Below are 25,683 nucleotides of genomic sequence, written 5' to 3' on the forward strand. Positions count from 1 at the left end.
CCAATTAAAACAGGCTCATAAAAGACCCAGCTAGCTGTAGCATGAACGACTATTATCTGGAGTGCAAGGCATACAGACTGGAGATCTCTCTCCATAACATGCAAAACACATGTAAGGGGCCTCAAAAGCCAATTATAATATTTGAGAGAAGCCAAGCAGTCAGTTAAAATGCTGAAGCATGGCCTGAAAAATGTGGATAGAAAAGTGAGAGCTTATATGCACTGTATAGGAATCCTTTGGTTCACACATGGCAGAATGATAGTAAATACTTCTTTCATGGCCTTGCCCTCGCTCTGCTGCAGGTTTGACTTCCTATGGATTGGTCTCTATGGCTGCTTTTAAAGAGATTTTATTCTTATCACCTTGATTCTGTCTCAATTTTTTTTGCCATCACAGATGGCAGAATTTTTACTCACTAGCAGTCTGGCCATGCATCAAACTCCCCTGCTCGGGATCGGGATGTGCTGCCAGAATACCACAGCTCCCTCCATTCCCATCTTCTTAATCCTTCATGAAAAAACATCACTTCTAGACAACAAATCGATAGGAGAGAGGGACACCCTGCACCACCCAGCTGTCCTGGCTCCTCAGTCCCAGATCTTTGGTAGCTTTACAGGCAAAATTTAACTCTGCAAAGAAACCACCAACATGAGTGACTGGAAAATGTTTACTTTTTGGTCAAAGCCAAAAACCTCAGTCTACGCTGTGGAGTTGGAAAGGGATTTGCTCTTATTTTGCTGCCTCATGGTAACTGTTTGCTGATAACCAAAAGTGAAGTTTTACACAGTTCACATACAAAAAAAACCACTTCTCAGATCAGAAAAGCCCTCTCTACAGCCCAAATTATCAAAATGATAACAGCAAACTGGAAATTTATCTGTCTTCTCCTAGGAATCTGCCATCCAGGCAAAGGACTGCACATGTTACTTCTACGTGCAGCTCTGACAGTTCACTTCTCCCATCTCCTCTGCACTTTGCCTGCAAATACAGCTCTGATGGGAACAGTAAAATGTTTACAAACTAAACACTTTTTTTCTTTTTTTTTTTTTTTTTAAACCAGCATTTGCTTAGTCCTTTATAAAAGCATTTGCCTTTTCCTCCCCTTTGTCTTGCGATTTCTTTGCTTATAATACTCTCCTCATCAAACTACACTGATCCAGCTCCCAGAAAAGAAAACAACATTTGTACTTCTAAAAAGGATGAATTTACCATTTGATATTTGACAGCCCTGCAGTGAGAGGAGGGGCAGAAATTTGCAAAGTCAATTTTTCTAATGCTGTTTTTTATGTATTTCAACTGTTCATTTTATCTTCTTGAAGGAACAGAATTTCTAGCTGTTGAACAAAGCATGTTGCTCTTCATTCTAACCATGAGAAGTTCTGGGATATGAAAAGGCCAGTCAGGGAATATTTTATGTGCAGAGAGATGATTTGGTTAATTTTGGTATTTTATGCTTTCATTGTTTTTCAAATCTGTCCATAATATCAAAAAGAGGAACAAAAGCACTGTCCAGGACAGGAGTAGCGTACAAGGGTATAAGACAAATTCTTTGTAGTAGACATCTTCAGAGACCAAGGCTTTTTCAGGACTTCTAGAAGTTGTCAACAAGCAGAATTGTTAAACCAGTTAACCCCTCCAGCACTGGTCTCTACAGTGTAACAGGTGATCTGAAACCTCAGTTAAACAACAAATCACTAAGTTCAGTAGCATTAGCGTTGAATCCTGGATCAACTTAAAATGAATGACAGAATTACATAATATACCCCAGATCCACTGTCATGTTTGCTTCACTATTAACTTTGATTCATTCTGTCACCTCTTACGAGAGTCAACAGCAGCAGCCCCATGAGATCCCTGGTCCCTGCTTTCCAGCGATTCTGCCACAATGTGGGGGCCAAGTTCTTTCAAAATTAGCGACCTACACTGAAATAATCATGATATTCACCCAAAGGAGAGAGAATTTAATTTCACAGGCCTTGGTTTTCAAGTAAATTTGAGTTAGCAGTGACTGCAGTAAAACCCTGTTACTGACCAGGTAAAGCCCCTCCCCTGGCTCACTTGAGTAACCCCACTGATTCCTATGGGGTGACCAAGGTGACCAGCAGAACACAGGGAATTTAGGGATACATAGGAAGCTGTTTGACACGTAATGGTCCAGGACTTTCCTATCATTTTTTCATGGCCTTATCAGACAAGCTGTTCAGGGTGAAATGTTCCATACTAGGCATCTGCCCCAGGATGGACTTGATGAATTTTGAGGCAAAAGGTCCAGAAAGAGAGGAAGGGTAAAAAGGATTTCCTTTGCCTGTGTTAGGAAAGGAGTATTAGTTCTGTTTCCATGAGATGCTCCAGATCCTCCATGCTTTTAGGAAAGGATTGAAATTTTGCAGGGTTTAGCCTTGATGTCAAGAATATACATTATGTCATCCCTGTGAAAATTTGACCAAATTTGGTCACTTGGAGGACCTCTGCCAACTTCGGGTTTGCACATGTTCAGGAAGAACTTGTTAAGAGTTTGGCAGTTCATTTCTCTCAACATTAAATATTTCCTGAGCATCCTCATCCCCCTATTCTATGGGTCAAGCATACCTGGCAGACCCCATGTATAACTGCAAGCACTGAGCACCTTATCCTATTGCTCTTCTGACCCACCAAGGACCAACAAAGTACAGGGCACCACATTAATACCTCTCTGGCTTTTTTCTGCTGTCTTGCAAGACTTAAATCAACACAAAGGTGGTTATCTGAAAACCACTGAGGTATGAGAAACCTAAAGGTGCTAAAACATGCTTCTCAGGCCCCAAAAGAGCTATGAAGCAATTGCAAAACTCCTTTGTAGCTCAGGTAAGTCCCAGGCAATTGATTCAGGTCTAAAGTAAGGACTTGAATTCAATCACATTTAATCCTGAGAGAAATTATTTGGGTAGAGCTCTGTTGAACGCATTTATCCCACTGATAATGATTTATAACTTTACCCTGCCATACAGATAATTGGATTTGATCCCCAAGGAACTAGATTTCTGCTCAGACCATCAGGAATGCCTTAGCTTAAAAGCATATGAAAATATTGGCTATAAACTAAACCAGCATAATGAATACTGTAGGATAGTGGGATGCACATCTCTTTTATAGGCATGGCAATAGGACAACTACATTACTCATAAGTTATAACAGTAACAATCACTTAGGCCACTGCTCTAAATTTGTGTCTCTAATATGTTTTTACTGCACCAGAAAGTCATCATTTCAGCCCAATGCATGTATTCTTAAGTAAGGCAACTTAAAAAAAAAAACAACATCGAAAAATAATCAAAATTATTGTTATGCCTAATTGACAGTCTTCCTGTCTAACAGTATCAGTCAGTGTTTAGCAGAAGGAATCATAATACTTCCATGTGAAATGAGTGGTGATTCAAATCCACTGTAGTATTAAAAAACCATTCTTAATTTTTATTGCTCATGGGATATCATGATTTAAATTACTCCCAAACTCAGCACTATATGCTGTCCTGAATAAATTCCAATATGGCAGATTACAAAAGGAAACATTTATTTGACAAGATAACTTGATGCTAAAAATGTCTCCAGTGTTACGAATCTGAGTGGTCACAGGTGGAGATGAAAAGGAAGAGGTGGGCAGAGTGCAGGTGAAGCAGTGAAAAGTTCACAGTCTATGCACTTGTCCCATGCCTGGGAATTATTGCATCATAAATGCAATTCATCTGTGCTAAGAAGACTGTCAGAAGTGACATGTTCTTTTCAGGAAAGTATTTAGAATATTTCCATTAAAAGCATGTCAGTAAGACCAATTCTTTCTACTTCATTCTGCCTTTCACCAGTTCTGCCTTAGTAGATTAATATATCAAGATATAAGGAGAATTTGGAAAGCTTAGATGTAGGCAATAGTTTCTTGTCTTATTGCCAAGAAAAAATGAAGGAAACTGTTTATTAATTTCCAATAACATAAGAGAAACAGTTGTTAATAGTTCTAGAAGTGGTTTTAAAGAACTACAAATGATTAAATGAGTAATAAAGGTTATTATTTACTGACTAATAATGTCTCATAGAAAAATGCAAAATATGCCAAATGGTAAACAAGCTAAAACAGCAGCTGAAGTACTTTCTCCTCACCCCAAGACACTCCCAGGTGTTGGGTTTGGATCACTCTTATGAAAGTTTGACACTCTTATAAAAAGTCCCTCTCCAGACTTCCTGTACGTTCCCTTCAGGTATGGGAAAGCAGCTCTAAGGTCCCCTGGAGTCTTTTCTTCAGGATGCACAATCCCAGCTCCCTCAGCCTCTCCTCATAGTAGAGGTGCTCCAGCCCCTGGATCATCTTTGTGGCCCTCCTATGGACTCGTTCCAATAGATCTATGTCCTTCTTATGGTGGGGACACCATCCTTACACCAGAACTGGATGCAGTAATGCTTTGCCCTTTGTACCAGGTGCTCCCTGGCAGTCTTTGGTTACTTCACTTTGTCTGTTGGGTATTCACACAGCTGGCAGACAAATACTGAAACTGCAATTTCCTCACTTCTTTTTCTTTGGCTAAATAAATAAATAATAAAGGAGGAATGGAGCTGTGTGCATCCTCCAACTATGGGGCACTGCTGGAGACTGCAGTAAATTTAGCAGCCTCTCTGCATCCAACCCAAGGGCTGTCATTCATTCTGATGAATCTGGACTCATGGGTCCACCCTGACTTTGCTGCTGTCCCAGTTTTATGCTACAGTTCCCTTGTCTGTAGCCCTGGAAAGAATCACCAGGAGCCTGTCCATTCTGGATGTCCCTAAAACTGACAGCAAATACTTACTGAGCTTTCCAAAAAGGCACCACAGCACCAATCTGTCTCAAAGTAAACATCAAATATCTACTCTCAACATCTAGTAAACAGCACTGATTTTGTCACTAAAGTTTCTTTAAAAGTTTAAAAAGAAAACACATTTTCTAGACACCAAAACTTGACACATCAAAACCAGGTAAGTGGAGCCAGAAAATTCCCTTCTTGATGAATAGGGGTAGAAATGAGTATAATGTAGTACAACCCAAACCTTTTCAAACAAGAGAGTTAGTTCCTAAATCCAAATTAGGCTACACAGCACCAGAAACTATCAGAAGAAATTTAGATGACAAAAACATTATACTTTTAACTTCCTGGAGTCCTGCCTATCTTTGTGTTACTAGTCGTCACCTTTATAGGTGAAGCAAGGTTAATCACATTAGGAAACTGTTATGAAATAAATTTAACTGAGGAAATAACCAATTAAGTTTCCCTTGTGGGAAGCAAGAATAGCTGCAAGCGTTTGAGCTACTCTGAAAACAACAGTACTATTCACAAACTTAAAGTCACTGGATTTTATTATATTGAAGAAGCAGCTTGTGAAAGGAAATTCTTCATGAATTGACAGCTGTAATGGACACATAGTAATTCCAGCTATCTTTCATATATGTGTGTGTGTGTGTGTATAAACGTGTGCATACACTTCTATTTCAGGAAGCTCCCCAATGTGTGAAGCTGCTGTACAGAACTTTTTTGTAACATCTAAATCAACAAACACAGGCAAAGCCTGCAGCTTCTTATAGCATATTTCTGATCAACTGTGCTTTTGCAAACAGATGCAAAGCATGAAAACAACCATTCAGACTAATTCCATCTCTCTCAAAAGAAACCCTATCTTTAAAAGTCACTCCTCACTGAATGGCCTTTGGCCAGCAAAAAATGTGAAGTATGCTTTAATTGCATCCCTAGTGGCCTCCCATGTCATGTCCTGTCCACTGTATCTCTGGTGAGGCAGCCTTATCTCTGGATACTTTTCAGTTACACTAAACAGCATTTGTTCAGGTCCTCACTGATTTACTGTACCACTATGTGGCCACTTGCTCTTTAACCATAATTTTGAGAAGTGAAGTCTGCCTCATTAAACAATATAAGACTTCCAGTAACATTTAATAATAACAGCTACACTAATTAACATTGCATTCAAACTGAATGTCTCTGAAAATATGTATCACACTGGCATGTTTATACCTAATGTGTTAATATCAACTCACATCTTTACAAGAGAATACTTGCTTTATAGCAATACATTCCAGTTGTGAATTAAGCACTGCTTGATCTGTTAGATATGCTGTCCCTATATTTTAGAGCACTACGTAATTCATATGTTTCATTCATGTTTTGTTTCCTCTTCACAACAGCTGGACATATGCAACAACTGAGGTGGAGTTCAGCCCTGTGTGGTAAAGATGCCTTTTCTATGCCATCTGAATTTTCAGAGCCAACTTCTTGCAGCACTCCACACAATACAGAAAAATTCCTTCATGCACATCTTACCTCTTTGGTGTGGGTATGGAAGGAGACTGACATGTCCAAGAGAAGTTTCCTCTGTTCCACCCTCCGGACAAAGTCCTGAATCCGTACTTCCAGATGCCGGGCTGCTTTATAGATCTCTTCAGGGTCACATTCCCCAGTCTGAGCCAACTGCTCTGCAGCCTCCAAAAGCTTGTCTGCATTGGTGTATGTATTCTACCAGAAAAAAAAAAAAAAAAAAAAAAGAAAGAAAGAAAAAAAGAAAAAAAAGAAATAGAGCATGAGTAGTAGAACTGTGGCAAATAAACCCTGAAACAGACTGTTAATAATTTCAAAGGCATGAAAGCAAGTGATTACCAGAGTTTTAAAACAATAGTAATAATTCCTACTGGCATTACCATCTGTGAAAGGAGAATGCATAAAGCTACACAGACTAATTCCTAGGTACACATGAAATAAGTCCATATTTGAAAAAAAAGCACCCCAGCCCAGTCTTGCCAGGAACAGCAACAGGACCACACACTTGTTTATCTCTAAGCCCCATGGAATTTCTCAGAGATAATGTAATGAAGAAAGTGGGGCTAACCACCTCAGAAGCTTCTGGGGCCTCAAGTGACACTTGGCTACAGGCTCACTGCAAAGGCCTCCTAATGGCTATCAGCATGTGATCATGCTAGCCAGAGATGTCTCAGCCTCAAGAAACATTTAGCTTCCACTGAGATAATTTCAGAAGACTGTACCTTCAAAATTTCTTCTATGTTTTTACCTCTGGTCTACTGTTCTGTGTGGTATTTCTAAATGAAGAAGGTTCATTTGATTAGCTTGTGGCTACCAATATGGCTCAGATTGCTCTGGAGGGCATCATTTCCAGTTGGTTTGAGGTACATACCTGCCCTCTGTTCTGTAAGAGTTTCAACCCTTCACCATCTAGAGTAGATTTGCCCCATAGCCACTATGTTTGTGATCTTAGATATATTAACCCTACTTTATAGGGAGTGATCTGAAGAATGCAGAAGCAAAGTGCTGTATGCAAGAGAGGCCAGAGTGGGGAGAAACAGACATGAATTCCATCAAATTCATCTCAGCTTTCAAACTGCCTGTCCCTCTACATCTTTCATGTTTCTGGAAAACATCACTGAACTGTTGCACCAGAGAGTCTCACAAATAACAGAAAAAATGGAAAGGGAGTCCAGTCATCTTCTCCTGGCCATGGAGCTATGGTCTGGATAGCTATGTTTAGCTAACTAAACATATCCAGCCATGACTGTCATAGAAAAACTTTCTTCACTAAGTCTGAAGTCAATTGCTCTGTGGAGTTTAACACCAAAAGAAGGAGAGACAATGATACTACCTTAAGGGAAGTTGCAGTACTGGGTGAGATCATCAGAAATGTTTGATGTTGGCCTAAGAATGCTCCCACTGGGAATTGAACCTCAACCTCCCCATCAATAGAAGCAGAGCTGTAGCACTTTCCTTTTCAAAATCTTACTGAGAATCCTTCTCAGTTTAAAAATGCATCAACTTTACACATATACACAAAATACTTCTGAACACTGTGGGCACACATGAAATTCTGAGCATTAAAGGAACACTGTCAAACATAAAAGCCATGACTCAAGTTATGTTGTTCTTGCTTAGATAATATCCTTCTGTATTCAATAGCTGTTGCCTGAGAAAACATTCAATACAGACATGGAAAACTGGCCTCCAAGTGTTTAACAGGGGAAAATATTCCCACTTAAAAAAAGCAGAAAGAAAACAGCTCATTTGCTGTTCATTTTTCCAGTTTCTGAGGGCTGTCTATAAATATGCAGTATTTGCATTTCTCCTTTTGGACTGTGAAAAAAATATTCTAGACAGTTTTGTTACCAATAATAAATCTTTATTCCCTCACTTTGAGGCCACTGCTATAACAGTTAGGTCGTTAACAGTGGTAAAATGTTATGTTTGAATAATAATTTTTTTGAAAGCTCATTAGCTGAGAATGTGTAAAAAAATGTTCCATTTAATATGATCTGAATTAGAGTCCAGTTTCACTTAAAAGAATCCTTTTTGAATGATCCTTTTCCAATAGTATTTGGAGCAACTGCCAAAGCTAGCACTGTTTTTCAAACTTTACTCCACTCCAGGATTTTTCACACATTACCACTATAACAGCTCAAACACCAGTCTAGCTCCCAGGGGAGAGGCTGTCCCCCACTTTTAAATATAATAATTGTGTACTTTTAACTGCATTCACTCTCTGCTTAAGGCACAGATTCAAGAATCAAACACCTTTGTTGAAATACAGTAGGAAAACAGCTTTGTGGCATTTGTCCCTATTACACTTATGTTCATCTCTGCTGAAAACCATTACAAGTTAACTGACTCCAACATGTGCTGCACATAAATACCTCTAGATGAGGTGAGTTCACCAGTAGGATGATCAGATATAAACACAATGTATGGTGAAAAGGGTGTAAGCTTAGCTGTAGACTTGGGGGGAAAAATAGTGGAGATTGGCCTCTAGAGAGGCTCTGACCAAGCTGCATGGACAGTCAAGGATGTAGTGGTCCTGCAGCAGTTCCTTGATCTTGCACAAGGTTCTCCAAAAAGAAAGGGGATTTTCTACAAGAAGCTGGCTGGATGTGGAAGAGGCAAACACAGTGTTTCCCCGGGGCTGTGCCAGGCACTGTCAGCATACAGTGACATTCCCTGAAGCATTCATACCTAATTTTGGATATGTTTGCTTAAACATGTCATGCACAAGAACCCTGAATGCAGCACATTTTAAGTATGGTGAAACTTTTGTTGGCCTCTTTTTTCTGTGTTCATCCACTGAATGTCTGGGTTTTGAAAACAGGTGCAGGTTATGATAGGAGAAACACCAATAGCTTTATCCCTGTCATCCTAGAAGGATGGGCTGGTGCCAAGAGATTTTCTGCTCACTGTTACAGATTTAAGAGTTTTAGATACATTTCAGATAAACATATTTGGGAGCTGACTGTACTCACCTTGACCTTCAGATTTTGATATATTGATGAAGGGATTGTCATCTGCTGTCAGATGAGAAGTAAACACAGCACAGGCCCAAGAAACTAGAGGTTATTTTGTGAGGGCCTGCTACACTTTACTTGTATGCTTCAAGTGCATGTCAGTCACATCAGAAGTTGCTATGTATACCAGATATCATTGTGTGCAATATATGTCTATCTATCTGCAAGTACTGAACTAAAGCTAAGTTGGACCTGAGAGCTCCATGCTAGTTGGTACTACAATGTTGCACCGATTCCCTGCTTTATACATTTTGATCCTGAGTGTACTTTCTTGTTAGTAAGCTCTTCAGAGTACAGACCTTTATTTCATTTGTTTGAAGCACTATGTACTTTGATGTTGTTAAGTATTTTGTTAAAGGCATTGAAAAAATGCCTCAAACACTGACAGGCTTGGGACAACAACTACCCCTCTAGGAACACTATTGCAGTGTTTGACCACTGTCTCGATAAACAAATGTTTCCTAATGTCCAGTCTAAACCTCCCCTGGCACAACTTTGGATCATTCCCATGCATCCTGTCCCTAGATAGCAGGAAGAATAGACCAACACTACAATGTTGACTTCCTCTCCCCAGGAAGCTGTTGAGAGACATAAGGTTTCCCCTCAGACCCCTTTTCTCCAAAATGGGCTGATCCTGTGTTCTCAGCTGTCCCTCACAGGACAATCTTTCCAGCTCTTTCACCAGGTTTGTTGCCTTCTTCTGGAAGCACTCAGGTATCTTAGCATCCTTACTTTAACAAAAATTTAAAAAAAATAAATTAAATGTACCAATTACATGTATTTGTGCTTTTCACTGATGTCTCTCTGCATTTTTAAGGCATTTCAAGGTAATGATGCATTTGGGTTTCAACCCAAGCGCATCTTCAGAAAATGGTTCCACGTGGGCTTCCCTCTAGCCCTAGAAATTACACTTACAAGGCAGAGCTCAGCTCATAGCCCAAATCTGGGGCCAATTTTTTTCCAGAACAATCTCCTCTCAAACAGTATGTTATAGCTGTATATTATATTTTGGAGGTTTTCAAGGTTAATTGTCTCCAATACCTCCAAAGTGTTGTGAACCATGCCTATCAGCCAGAGACAGATGTTTAGCTGTACAGATCAGGAGAAACATGAGCTAGAGGAATAGGATAGGTGATCAAAACCATTATTGCATTAAACCAAAAAGACATACCCTGGACACTGTAGTTCCTAAGTGAATATTTATATATGCTGCAGGGGAGTGAGGCAGCATCTGTTTGCCTTATTCTGTCTTAATCAAGTTTCTGCCATGAAGGGCAGTTCCAGACAAAGGTTCCTCATAGGGATTTGGAGAGCTTTGTCACCCAGGTTTTACCATGTAAAAGGCACAGAAGAGAACTTGGATGACAAGCTTAGATATAATTTTCTTGACTAAAGACTTGAGATGTGAATTTCATCTTTATGCCTGCAGGCTGAAGCCTGGGAAACTTATTAGGCTTTCTCTGACGTGCCATGTCCTTTTATTCTTAGAGCTATGACTTGACTCTTCAACACCAAAGATGAAATGCAGTATTTCTGCTGTGAAGATGGGATGTCGAGACAAAGTCCAAAGCCTGATCCATCTCTCATTGAAAATGGTGAAAAAGATGGTGCTGACTTCAGTGAGAAGTGGGTCAGCTTCCTAGCCATTTATTCAAGATTGCAGAAGGAGACAAAAAAATGGAAAAGGCCTAAAAACAGAAGTCTGGAGGCCTCGTACTCTTGTTCTGCAAATAAACAGCAAGTGGCACTTCTCCCTGCAGAAACTACAGCACAATTCACATTCACAAAATAACTATGAAGCTGATTCTTCATTTCATCTCAATCCTTATAACCTATTTTTACCCTTAATTATGAAGCACAGCTACTGCTATTAGATTCTTCACTCAAGTCATTTTGCTACAATCAGCTCCAGTTTTTTTCTTAGGTTAAGTGGTCTCAGTCAGGCTTTTGTGGAGAAATATACCTTTACCAACTGGATATTCTAAAGCAAAAATGAGTGACCACAATGAAGCATTTCTTTGACAAATAAATCTGGGACTTAAGGAAGCATCCATCTTTGTCAAAATTCCTCCCCCTTTCAGAAGGGCAAAGGCTAAGTGCATATGATGATCTAATGTAAGCTGTGATTTTATTCAGTTTGAATTCCACATAATCAAATCAAGACCTGTATTCTTACTTGTGCTCTCTTGCTCTAATTCAAAACAGATTTACTAGGAATTACAGTAACATCTCTCTGACATCACTTGCTCTAGCAGTACAGATTGTTGCTTACTGTGCACTAGAACAGAAACTTCTTCTGACCTTAAAAAAATATCCAGGTAAATGAAATTTCCATCCCCTTCTTCTCTTAGATATAGACTTTTATCCTAAGTTTTCCTTGCACTGTCCTTAAGTTTGAGCCCTTTGGTCACTACAGCCTGTTACATCTTTCATGGACACATAATAACATGCCTGCCTTTAAATGACTGAATCACATCTGTTAAAGTAGTTTAACAAATGAGGGTCTCAGGTAAGTCTGAGTGCAGGCATGTGTCATTGTGTGTCCAAGTACCAACCACTTGAGTGTTTCAACGAAATCACTTTTCCCAGAACTGTATCTGTTTGTGAATGCAGTCTAGGAAACAGAACTCTTGGAATCTCACACTTCAGCACACCAGCAATGCCTACAAAACCTCTCTCCCAGGTCCTAGAAAAGTTATCTTTGAAGCAGCTCCATGGGGCTGAAAAGTCCTTATGTCTTTCATCCCTCATTTTGGGAATGTGACCCATTCACAACGTTTTAAAATTATTTTTCTTCAGACATCTTGTGACTGAGCTGCTGTCTTTACTGATCCATAGCTACTTCTATTCTCCCAGGCATTTGAAGCTTATCTCATCTCAGGAAAATCCACAGATCTGGGGAATGTGAAGTTTGCTCCCATTTCAGATGGCTAAGAGGCCAGATATAATAACATGCTGATACTAATTACTGCTTTGCACCTCCAGTAATTCCAAGATTTCAGTGGATTATCTAAGCATAATGGATTTTTCAGGATGATTGAGAAATAAACAGTTCACAGGAAAGATGAAGTGAATATCACACAACATCTTCACCATCAGATATTTTTCTATGTATCATTATCTTTTATTTATGATTTTCCCCCAAGGGTCACATAAAAATTGAGACAAATTTATTATTAGAATATAAAGGAATGACATACATTACATCCAGTGCTGAAAACCCAGATAAATTGTGTAGAAGCTCACTAGGAGCTTCAAACTGATAAATAAGCAAGATTAGAATTAAAAGCTGGAAATATATTAGCTAAGAGAAATCTTCATTGCTTTTTCACACTGAGTGCCTACTTTAGATTAAAAAAATGTTGCCTATGGTATTTTTTATCACTTCAACTGTTCATCTCAATCAGGAGTGCAGTTATACAGCAAGCAGAGAATAACCTTATTACCACAATTATGCCAATTAACCCCAGTGTAATCACCATCATTATTCAATGAAATGCCACTGAAATATATAATGAAATAATGTTTTCAGAGTTATCTAATATCACACATCACATCCAATATTAATAAGTAGAAAAAACCACACAGATGCAACGTGTGTGCCCATACCACATACAAAGAACTACTTAGCTCAGTGTGTTCAGCTTAATCAACATTGAATTTTTCTATCACTATTGAAAAGTACCATCTATGCAAGGACTTTCCTTTGAATTCCTCCAAAGAGATTTTCTTCTCAATCAGAATGCTCAAGGACACATTTGGCAAAGATCTGGACTTCTCAATCATTTGCTTAGATTACTTTATTTTATATATATATATTGCAAGACTAATTTTTGTTGCAGGGGGGAAGATTTCACTCTTTTTGTAGGCAGAAACACTACACCCACAAAAGGCTTCACCTGGAGCTTGGCAAACTACCTCTTTTCTCCCTGTTTTATTTCAGTGAGTGTGTATTTGCAATCTCCTCTGTTAAATAAACCAGTAAGCACTTGCTTTAAATGAGTTAAGTAAAAAGTCCTGCTCTTTCCAGGAAAGCAACCTGCATATTTCCTGTCATAAGAAGATCACAGCAGGGCAGGATTACACTGGAATCTGATGTACATCCTGGAAGAAGCTGCAGTTTAAACTACCAGAGATGCATGCAGTTTTGTGAGATGGGATTTTAGAAGTTTTGATCTACAAAATTCCACATAGGAGCTGGAAGGACACCCCTTTGGCACAAGAAGGAAGTTTTAATCTCACAAAGCCATCTTTGGCATCTAAGGCAACAGGGATTGCTAGCTGAGACAGCAGTGCTGTACCAGCAAGGTTCATCTGTTTGGTCTGAAACACAAACAACTCAGTTTACAACCTAAAGGACAGTGAAGAGGAAACAGTTCTCAGAGACTGCATTGAAAATAATGGAAAGTTTCAACTGAGGTTGCATCACAGCCCTTCAAAGCCAGCAGTCCTACCTCACTTTAACAGCCTAAGGCATCCTGATCAGAAAGGGTATCTGCTTACCATGGAGGCTCACTTTGTGCTTATAGGGGAAGACGTAGGAAATATAGTGATAGGGTTAGATAGGCAAAGATCAATGATTATGCTTTGCAATATTTTTTTTTTCTGTCACCCTACTGCTCTTCTTGGAGAAGCATATCTAAACAGCATAGCAAAATGTGATGATTAAATAAGCATGTTGGTATTAAATATTTTTGATATTTTATGGACACTATAAGGATCTGCAAGAATTAGACAAGATACCTGAAAGTAATGATTACTTGCTGTTTTTTTTTTTAGTCCTTGCATTTGATCCCTGGTATTATCCATTAAATAAAATAAAATTGATTCATTTGCTTTGAGAACATCCTTGCACAGGAACAGGTATGTAGAAGTAAGCAACAGCAAGGAAAGCAGAGCAAGGAAGGCAGCACAACTGGCAGATGCCATTATACAATAGTTCTGGTATCAGACATGAAACCAAACCTGTTTTAAGACCAAAAAAATCATATTATCTGACATTGGTTAGTGTTATGTAGCACAGGGAGCATACCAGTAAAACAGCATTAGCACTGCACAGTGACTTGATAATTGGGTGATTAGCAGAGGGTATGAATGGGAGCTGTTCAAGTGATTGCAAGGTAACTGAGCCACTGAGCCTTTGATGAGCCCTTGAAACTCAGCAAAAGTGAGGATAGCTTTCTTATTTTCTTGAAGATATCAAGGGAGCACAAGTACGCAAACTGTCAGGATCATTTTGATGCATCATTTTGAAAGCTTCTCAAACAATGAATACCATCAAAAAGCCCACACAGTTCACAGGAAACCCCTACAAGTTCTTTATGGCAGTGGAAAAAGGGAAGGCTAGAGGAGAAACAAACATGTGGCAGCTCAGAGGTGAGCAACACCCCAGGAGAGCACAGCACTGCTTTCTGTCCCAAAGGCTCAGCTCACCTCTTTTCCGAGCCCCACAGACATGAGTACATCATGACAGCTTTTTCAGGCCCTGATGGTCTCCTGAACTGAAACAACTTCAGGCATTCTGGGTTTAATATCATGCTCACAGTTTGGAGATTTCAAATACACAGTAATGACAGAATTAAAAGGCTTTGGACTGTCAGCAGCGCTGGGAAGTCAGTAGCACATACAACTGGCAGCATTGCAGCCTTGAAAACAGAGGCAGAAATAAACCTACAAGGATGTCAAATCTCTTACCTGTCTGGATTTATTTCTAGTGTCAAAGTTTTTATGAATCAAGCTTCAAATAAGACAGCAAAGCATTTACTTTCCCTGTTTCCCCCAAAGCCACTACTCCAACTCAGCTGTGTCTTTGTCTTCATTGTAGAGACAAAAACAGAAAAAAAAATGTAGAGACAGGTTGTAACATCTTCCCTGAAGTACATTCTAAGTGACGTGGGGCTGTTTATAGAATGAGATAATGTTAAACAGAATAAAATTCTGCAAAAATTTATCCTAAATTCTACAAAGGTGTCAGCTTACAAATTAGTACATAGCCAAATACAGAGACCAAGCAGTCAGAGCACAACACAACACAGTACTGCATCACATAACAACCATTTTCTTTCTGTCTGGTAATATATGACTAAAATATTACTATGTGCAACACAGGCTGCTGAAAAAAAGTTTATCACAAATGCATTATAGAAGCTTGAGATTTGTAGTGAACTCTATGTTGCCCTAAGTTAAAGGCCACCTCTGGCAAAGAAACTGCTGTTTGATGGGATTTGTTTCAAGTTACCAGAAACCATTCTCTGTATCTTACTAGATTTATTAACCAGTTTTTCACCACTGTTATTTCCCTGATATGTGAAGTGTCCATACAGCTTATCCATCAAATGGGTTCTTCAGAGACGCCACCAAAGCAAAATGGACAAAGGGTTAAGTTTTTCCTAAAACTGAAAAAGATTAAAATCTTCTGTAACATCAAGTGAGGTGTACTGAATGTTTACCATGAGGAAAAATAAAAGGCATTTTCACTACCCTGGAAATAATAAAACATTATTACTCCAGACTTATTAATATACTTGAGAAAAGTTCCAGACAGGAACCAGCATTTCTCATGTTGGTCAGAAAGCATTAATCTGGGGTGCATTTAAAAATGTTTTCTACTGTGTGAAGTTCAATTCAGCTTATCCATAATAACAATAAAGATTTAGAAAATTAACATAATTTTTTTTTTTTATTTCTGGCTATTATTAGGCAGCCACACATGTTCTGGCATAAATGTATCCTAATGACAACTCACAATGAAAGATCTGCTACTGAACAGTATTCCCACCAGAAATCTTCAGGATATAGATTTATTGATTTTTGGCATGTAGTACATCTCCAAGAATATTGCAGGCATAGGAGACGCTGCCTCTATAGTGAATATCTGCCAAATTTTTTACTGTAAAAAAACCCTGAGAGCTTTCTAGCATATTCTTTATTTAATGTTGCCAAATCCTTCTCTCTTCCTATCCAATCCCATTTCTTCCAAAAATCCCAAACCAGGCCCCCAAAGGCTAAGACTGGACATAATATGAGACAAAAAAAAAGATCAGAGAAATTCTCTTCTGAGCTGCCTTTTGATCTCCCTCTGTCTGCAATCCCGGAGTTCCAGTTCTGTGCCAATGCCCAAAGCAGCAGGATCTGGGTATCTGCCCCCCCCCGGAGGCATGTCCAGCAGGTCCAAGCAGCAATTCACACTCCCCTCACCATCTCATCCCAACATAATCTCTTTATTCTGTATTCCTGTCCAAGCACATAAATCCGATTTTGCTTTGTGCACTGAAGTTTTTTTTTTTTCCTGTCCCACATTTACATGCAACTGCAAAAAACCTAAATTCACCATGGATAAATGACCTAGTGACCCAATTACCATTCCCGAGGGGGAGCTGACTGATATTTCAGTGTGGCTGCACAGTGTGCCCTGGCTGTGCTGTGAGGATGCTTCTCTCCCACTGGGATTTTATTGCATGAGAGAGGAGTGGAGCAGGAATAGAGCCCTCACCAGGTGGGTACTGAGGAGCTGTGCTCAGGCAGAGATAAAACTCTCAATCCATGGGAAAAGGGCCTGGCACTAGGAAGGACAGCTTCCCACCCCGTGGAATGAGTCAGCAATGGTTACTTTTTGCAAATGAAGAATGGAGTGAATACATCCCTGGCTGGGCAGTATTTGATTAAGCCACTTTTGGTGGGAGCAAACACCTATCCCTGACTTTTAAAAGGTTCATTTAGAGCCTAAGACAAACCCCAGAAGACACCCGAAAGCAACATTAAAATTGTAGTAGCCTTCTCTCCTCCTGAATATAGTCTATTTCAAAGTAAAACTGCAGCACTGCAGGTTTCAAGTCCTTCCTGCACTCATCTTTAATGTGTGGGCACTGACAAATCCAAGTTCTGGTTGCCAATATAAATCCTGGCCACAGGCAAGACAGCCAAGAGCCAGTTGCCAAAACCCAGTGCTCCCAGCCACCTCTCCCCTCCACACAGGAACACCCTTCCTTTCACCCAATACCCAACACACTTGCTTTAGCTCTCAGGTTCACACATTTAATGTGATGGCTGCACTTTCTGTTCCCTGACATTAATGAGTCACAAACACCCTTTTTTTGCTGTGTGCTTTTGCAGTGAGCCCCCCTATCCCTCTGGGGGAGGCAAAAGCAGGGTCTGGTCTTCATTTGCTGCACAGCAAATTGTCATGAGTGGTTACTTACACTGCACAGAAAAAACAACCCTTATGCATTGAAAAAAACACCCTAGCAATAATTAGGGTTACATGTTAACAGGACACAGTGTCATTGGAACACATATTGGTCTCTGTTGTATTAGCTGCATACTAATATAGGCTGCCATGTTAGACAAGCACATTCTCTGACAGTTCAGAAATACCTCCTGCTGTAGCCCCCAACTTCTTGCTAATTCTGCTATTTCTTTCTCCCCAACAAGCTTCATTTTAAGTGCAGTGACATGAGAAGGTTGATTTTGCTTGCTTTTCTCATGTCAATCTTAAAATTTCTCTCTGTAGCTCAGCAAAGCTGGCACAGGGAGAGGAAACTGCAGCTTTTCATGTGCTGGTGCTCTGAACCAGACACTGAATGAAGATGCCTAAATGCCTCAGATCATATGCTATTTCCACATTGACACAAACCAGTGCCTTCTTGGGGCTTGGTTATGCAAAACCAGACCTCACAGACCAGCGTTAGGGAGGACAACATTAATGTCAGGATTACATGCACTGAATAACAAGTGAATTATTTATTACACTCATTAGAATTTTTATCCCTGTTCACACATCAAGTTATTTCAAAAGATCTCTATAAATCCACTGATGTTACTCTATTTTTATAAAAAAGGGACTGATATCTGAACTCTATGCCAGGGAAAAAGGTTTAAAAATAGGTTTATATGCACTAAAGTGTTGGTTGAATACTTATATATAATCAACATAAACATTTGCAATAATGTCGTCTTGCATATGTAGTTTTTAGACAATTCAAATGCCTGATGTGAAAATGAGAGAATCTCCCTCATCTGGACAATTAGGGACCTGTGACAGGAAAAGAAGAAAAGGACAGCCACTATGCCAAGCAGTGGATATAGCCATTGAAATGAATCCTCCACTCTTTAGAACAAGTTAATTATAAGCAATTTCTCTGAAATTGGAAGTGTGATTTTGTTCTAAATCTTGTGCAGCAGAGTGATCAATCAGACCCAGTTAAGTCTGTTCCCAGAACATTTACACAGTGATAATGAATAGCTAAAACCTGCCCTTCAAATATTTTTTTGCTCTGCTACTGAATACAAATCTCTTCAATATTGGCTTAATCTACATGAAATTTCCTTTACTAAATGTCTGCTAAAATAGCATATTTTTGATTTGCAGCACCCTAAAGATGCCACTGGCTGGCCCAGAAGCATCAGCACAGCCACAGGCAGCTCCTTCTACTGCCCTATGACAAAATCAGAAAATGTTGTTCATATTCATAGTGTCACCTTTCTCTCTATGAGCCCCCCCACCATAAATAGCTACAAGAAATTTAATTGAAGACTACTACTACACCATCACTGCAAATGAGATTTGGGCAGTGCTGCAATTAATCTTCCTGAATCAATAGCTATAGCTTGATAACCCACTGACCTGCCACTAAGAAGAGCACAAAGAAAAATGATCAGAGGGGATCAAAAGCCTTTAGTTGATGTTTTTCACCAGCATACACAGATTAGTCAAAACAGCAGTGGTTCATCTAAGGGTCTATATTTCACAGAAATTGTCAATTGTTAATATCTTTGTTTCAGCTGTATGCTCATTCAGTTAAGACATCAGCACCATATTCAGCATATTTTTAGTATGCATGTTGTATAATGCAACAGTGTTATAATTTTCCAATGTTGTCTAATAATGGAAAAAACGAATTCCAAGATTTTTCTTCTTAGGGAAATTTTGTCTTTTCTGATTCAAAATGAAATGAAATTAGAAACTCAGAATTCCCCCCACAACAGAAATTTTCCACAATCTCTAGATTTAAAATACGTTTTTCTCAAATCACTTCATTGTTCTTGAAGTCTGCCATGGGAACTGCATTTTGCACTTAGAGGCAAATTAAAGGAACAAATTTTAAAGACACAAAAATAAACCTACCCAAATAAACCAGTGATAGGAAGCTAGCTCCTGGCAATTGTCAAAATTGAACTGTGTTGCCAAGCCTTGAGATTTTATAGGGAGCACTTAGATTGTGAATCATGCTGTAGACAGTTTAATGAAAAGACCCAGCTGTCATATGATATTGCAAGAGAAGAAACAGGAAAGAAAATCACCTCTAGTTTAAGCAGAAATAAATTGAAATGCAAACTCAAAGACATGGTGTAATAGACACAGCTCTTCAAGTGACTGCCAGGAAGATTTCTGTGCTGTCATAGGGCCTCTTTTAAAAACAGGTTCCTCTTTACCACTAGATCATGGAGTACCAGCAGCCACCAACTCAGTTATATTGCTATCCAAACTTTCAGAAGATTAGCCAAGCTCTTACTCTGCTAATGTGCTAATGAATTCTCTGTGGCCTTATCTAGATCATGCAACAGAGCATGGTAGTGATGCCCACAGCATACTCTGAAGAATATCACAGTTCCTCAGGGAAATCATGTCTTACATGATCTGCTTCTGACTTAGGTCTGGCAGTCAGGTCCCTATAGCATTATGTCTGACACCACTGTACTGCCCTTTCCTTCTGGTTCCTGGCTCAAGCTGTGCAGAAGAATTTCTGCATCTCTGCCCTTGCAACGTGGTTATGTCCCAAGTCAGCCCAGGAGCAGCTCAACTTCATGCAAAGAGTTACACTATTGCTTCCACGATAAACCATCTGGCTCTTCAGCTATGTGCTTACAAGTTTTGAGATCCAGAAGTCCCAATATAACCTTTACAAGACTTCCCATACATAGGCAGTTTCCTTTTTCTTTGCTGCCTCTGACTGCCAGATGCAGCCTGCTGCCAGCCAGGGGAAGAATCCAAGAGCTCTTGAGCCCAGAGCTCCTGTACCATGGCCCAAAGGTCTCTGTAATCTGCTGCCACTGGGCATTTTTTCCTCTGTGTAGAAGTCAATACAGGAAACTGCAGTTTATAGCTCCAGAACTTGCTAATGACCATGTAAACAATGACAGAGATAAGAGATAGGCAACAAAAAAATACCCTTTCTCACGTTTCTGTTTGTTTTTAAAAGACCTGGCATTACTTGGAAACCAGTAATTATTGATAACTTCGAGCATATTTCTTACCAAATTTAAGCCTTGTACTTCATCACCCAACCCAAAGGGGAAAATTAAGTATGCCCAGTGTTCCTCTGAACAACCAGCTAGGTCACAAAATTTTTTAAAAAAGTAATAGTGATAATAATAATTTTTTAAAAATTAAAATCACTCTGGGAACACACTCCCTAGGTGCTCATTATCAACATGGGCTCCTAATTTATACCTAGCTGTTCTGCATCAGTACTGAACTTCATGCCAAACTGCAGAAAAATGACATCCAACAGAGCTGGACTATGTATGGGAAAGCACTAGGTTTTTATCCTGAAGGCCAAACAAGTAGCTGTTTGCAATTCAGCTTTGGCCTGACTATTCCATTACCTCAGTTTTAAGGCAGTTAAAGAAAAACTATGTTGGGCTGAAAGATCACAGAATACCATTTTTACCTGTAGGATTTCTTACAGAATCAATTGGATATTTCACATGGCAAGCAATATATTTCAACATAATTACACTTAAAGTTTTTTATCTCTAAGAGCTTTCTGAAAACTCTGTAACTGACAGCATTTTAGGAACAGTACAATGGAAGAGGGGAATACTCTAAACAGGAACACTGAACCAAGAGCTGCTGCACTGGACATACAGACAAGCTCCATGAATTTTGATGGCCACAGATCAGCCTCCAGTCAATCTCCTTACTGTGTTAGGCAAAAAGGGACAACTCTACACATTTCCAACCAAGGCTGTTCAAAACATGTACTTTGTTGCATGCTGGAGTTCTGATATTTACTTTGTAAAGATCAGAGCCTTTTGAGTACCATGAAAAATACACCAACTATTGCATGCAAACATGCACACAAATACTAAATATAAAACTCAGTTGTAGCTGTGAGTCTTGACCTCAGCCCCACAGGTACAAGAGCAGATTATCCCATAAACTCAGAGGATGAGCAGCACTTTGCATTAAAGCATGGACAGCCCATCTTTGCTTTTTAAAAAATAAAATAATAGGATGGTTGCTTTTCTCGGTGACTTTGAACAACGTGGGTTTTGGCAGTGCTGGGAGAGCACCAAGAGAACAGCGTGCGAAGCAGCTTCACCTTCTGCTTCGGTTCATTTTCAGACAATGTTTTCTTAGTTTGGGTTGGAAACACCAGCTCTGGTTACCATGAGCTGAGCTGAAGGCTTTACAGTGCATTGCGAGTGCCATCTGCAGGCTGAAACCTGCATTTGTGCTCAGAAAAAGGAAAAAAAGCTCTGAATAAAGAAAATTTAGATAGTTCAAAATTAATTTCTCTTTGAATTCTCAGTCATAGATGGCTGAACTGTGGTTAACTGATTCAGGTAAGCAAAGAGGCTCAAATGGCAGAAACACTGCAACTACATCTACAAAGTGGTATTTTCTTGGTGGTATCTTTATACCTACCTGATAATGCCTGACTGCAAAATATCACTGTGTGCCAGGTGCCATGCCAAAGGGTGGCATTTTCAGGGTGGCATTCTGTGAGCAGTACCAGCACTGGCTGAGAAACTGCTGCAGGTATCTACAAGGTAAGAATCTCCCTCCCAGGAGCTCAGGCCTTTTAATCTAAATTCAAACATTTCCCATTTGTGTTTTCCACGTAGAAAGAGTCAGAATTGCCAGAGCATTATCTGAACAGCAGTTATGACAGAAAGGGACCCAAGATGATCTCTCCTATTGCCCACAATGCAGCACTCAAAAATCACTGACAATTTCTGAGTGCAGCTGTGTGCAGGAATGTTATCTATTTGGGCTGTGTCTGATTGGATCACTACATTCAGATTTATAAATCAATTTCTAATCAGACACAGAGAGAGTGGAGCACATGTCACCTTTTAATCTAGCACCTTGGCAGGTCAGTCAGTCTGAGCACTTCTCAGCACAGCAACCCCAGATGCACTGCTCTTTACATTCAGAAATATGAATGCTTTGCACACTGCTGAAAATACCAAGAAAACTCATGAAAATGGTGTCTAGCCTAACCTTTGCAAATGCCTTCCTGAAACAGTAGGAGATAAGAACAAATATATCATAATAGTAGATTTTTGAGAATCAGTTCATAATGTATGGCAGTCCAAGTGCTTTTCTCGGAGAACTGCTTATAGCAAATGCTATTGCTTATGCTGCCAATCTCACCAGGTTTGTCAGTACTACACTTTTATTTTATTTTTTTAGGAAAAACAAACACAACTCTTTATTGCTGTTAATGTCAATAATTAACATCCTGATGATGGCAATGGCCAACTCATCAATTTGTTTCAGGATCTCTGTTGGGAATAAGTGATGCCAGTTACCCAGCTTAGCCATGGCAAAGATGTTTGCTATTACAAGAAAAACGACAAGTAATTAAACTTAAATTAGAATTAATTATCAACCAACCCCAAGGAGTTAAGAATAAAGAAAGGACTTCAGAAGAATAAAAACTGGTCATGATCAGAGTAGGGAGGAGATTTATTTCCCAGCCACAAAATTTACTTCACTAGAAGCTTCTGCAGAATTCCAGGTGTGATAAATTTATGGCCTCTCCTCTTTCCCTTGTTAATACTCCTTCCGAAACAGAGTATTATATTCCTAAATCCTTGACCCTGGATAAAGCCTCAAATTCCTTTCACTTCCCCTCAGTGCATGTCCCCATGTCCATTTGCCAGCACCACATTCCAGTGTCACACTGCAGACAGGCCTCATAAATTAGCCATGGTATTCTGGTGTAAATGCACCAGAGGAAATTACTGTCAAAGCCAGGGGGAAAGTAACCAGGATTGACTTGTGTCAGTTATTTCTAATTAGGAAATACCATAAACTTTAAACCTGGATTGCAGGACTGATTGTGACTGATTACAATTGTCCAGGAAGAGCAATGAGATGCTGATTGATGATATCATATGAGATGTAAAAGAAAGAGACTCAGAAGAACCTGAGAAATTCTACAGCCATGCAAACTTTACTTTTCTCTCTCCTCTCCATCTGCCCTCCCAAACACCCACCTTCATTTAAACATGTGGTCATCCAGTGAATTAGATTCATACACCCTTTGGTCTGAAGTTGAATGTGAATTCACTTCTCATGAAGTGAATGGAAATGGGTCTAAAGCTATTCACAGCCAGATACGCTGAAATAGTATAGGAGCTCTAAGAGAGGGGTTGGAAAAGTCTTCAGTAAAACAAGTCTCTTTTGAGTTACCCTTACCTAAACCCTAGTCAGGGAATGTATCCCCAAATTACATCCTCAGTGGAGCGAGCCTTAAGTGAGCTATTGTTTAAATGTCCAGACAGCTTTCTCTCAATTATACTGTCAAGAACATGATCTTTTTCTATCTTTCCTTACCTGTTCTTAAGTTGTTACATGCATCTGCAGTGTAGTACCACTCAAGGTAGAGGTTAAACAGAAAAATGTGAGATGTAACTATGAAACCAATGCATCATAGAGAAGGGAGATACAGAAAATATTCATGCCACAAAGAACACTAAATCAGTTCCTATTTTCAGTTCCTATATATTACATGATCTCCATTTTCCTTCATTACTCCAGTACTGCATCCAATAAGAGCTGACTCAAGCACATCTTCTGGGAAGTCAACAACTGTTGATTTCAGGATGAAACCTCCCACTAACTTGTGCTTTTGGATGAGGTCTTGTAGAACTGTGGTTGGAAACCTCCAAGCCTAGGGTTCATTTATTAAATTTGCAAAAAGCAATTCTAGAAATTCAAGCCTTTTACCAGAAGCCTTAAATCCACATAAGGTCCCATGAAATTTTAGAGATCCCTCTATCTAGAAATGCTGCTTTCAGGCTGTGTGATTTCTCAGTGGTATGCAGAATGTCCTGTCACACACAGCTGAAAGATAAGCTCACTAGCAAGCCAAGCAATAGAATATTCCACCAAGAGCAAACATCTAATTGGAAGAAGGATGTTGGCAAACTGAATGGATCCAAAGGAACAATTAAAAAAAAAATATTTGAGGGATTGGTTAACAAGAAAATGCCAGCAGAATTAACTATGTTTAACATGGTTAAGAGCCGCATCGGAGAACACATGCTAACATTCTACATATTTCAGGGTTTTTAATTCATCTATTTCCCTGGCATTTATCTCCTTAGGAAAGATAAGTACGCTCTAAAGAACTTACAGGGAGCTAAGCAATGGGAAAAAGAAAAAGATTGAGAAAGATTGAGAGAAATATAAATTGAATATGAAGGAGAGGAAAAACAAAATAAAAAATTTAGCCAGTAGCTGCCAGCAGGCAGTGAAATAGTTTCCCTGAGGGCACAGTGAAAGAGGTATGTCCCTGATGCTGAAAACATCTTAAAATAACTTAGGCAGCACATGGGAAGGGCACTACAGAAAAAAAAACAAAACCAAAAAAACCCAACAAAAACAAAACTAAAGTCTGATATATTTTTGTCTTATGCCTCTGGGAAATATAAAACTGCCTTGTGTAAATTAGGAGGACAAAGCATTTGATACACTCTGCTTTACATAAATCAATCAGGATTTTATCTGAAATACCCAAAGCAGAAGTATCTTTAAAGATCAATTTCTGATAAAGGATGCTTCAAATCTAAACCAAAAAGGAGTAACATGATCAGACAGCCAGGGCTGGGACTGCATAATTAAAAAAAAATACTTAAACAAAAAGAATAAAGCTATTCAGCCCCTTGTAACAAACTATCAAAGTCCTCTTTCTTTTAAATGCAATAAATAAAGACACTATGTATGTTTAAATATCTACTATGACCCTGCCTCAAGGAAAAGTTATGAGCTTTTGGCTTGATAACAACATTCCTGGCCAAACCTTGGTTATGCTGTGCTATAAGGAAAATAAATAATAACAATAAAAATAATGTCTACCTGTAATGATTGCCTTTAATGACAAAACAAACAGAACACCCTTCCACATAATATATTGTACTCTTGGAAAGAGGGGAAGAGAAATTCTCCTTACTGCAAACACAGCCTAGTGTTTCCCTTGTTTGTTTACAAGCTGCTGCTTTCCACCTTGCTCTCAAAGTCCTCAGTTTGCACTGTAGGACTTAACAATGAATTTTTCTAACTCTCTTGCACATAACCTCCTCCTCTGTATCCCAACATTTTC

At 39.2% G+C, this 25,683-nt stretch overlaps 1 protein-coding gene across 1 annotated transcript in view; it reads right to left on the reverse strand.

Annotated features, from left to right (window-relative positions):
* KALRN (kalirin RhoGEF kinase) overlaps positions 1–25,683 on the reverse strand; it is a 492,333-nt gene that overhangs the window by 199,787 nt on the left and 266,863 nt on the right. Inside the window, exon 11 of the mRNA XM_030454727.1 lies at positions 6,336–6,527. Coding sequence (XP_030310587.1) covers positions 6,336–6,527 — 192 coding nt within the window. The remainder of the gene's footprint in view (positions 1–6,335; positions 6,528–25,683) is intronic.

Source organism: Calypte anna, chromosome 7 (assembly GCF_003957555.1).
Source record: "Calypte anna isolate BGI_N300 chromosome 7, bCalAnn1_v1.p, whole genome shotgun sequence".
NCBI classification, from domain to species: Eukaryota; Metazoa; Chordata; class Aves; order Apodiformes; family Trochilidae; genus Calypte; species Calypte anna.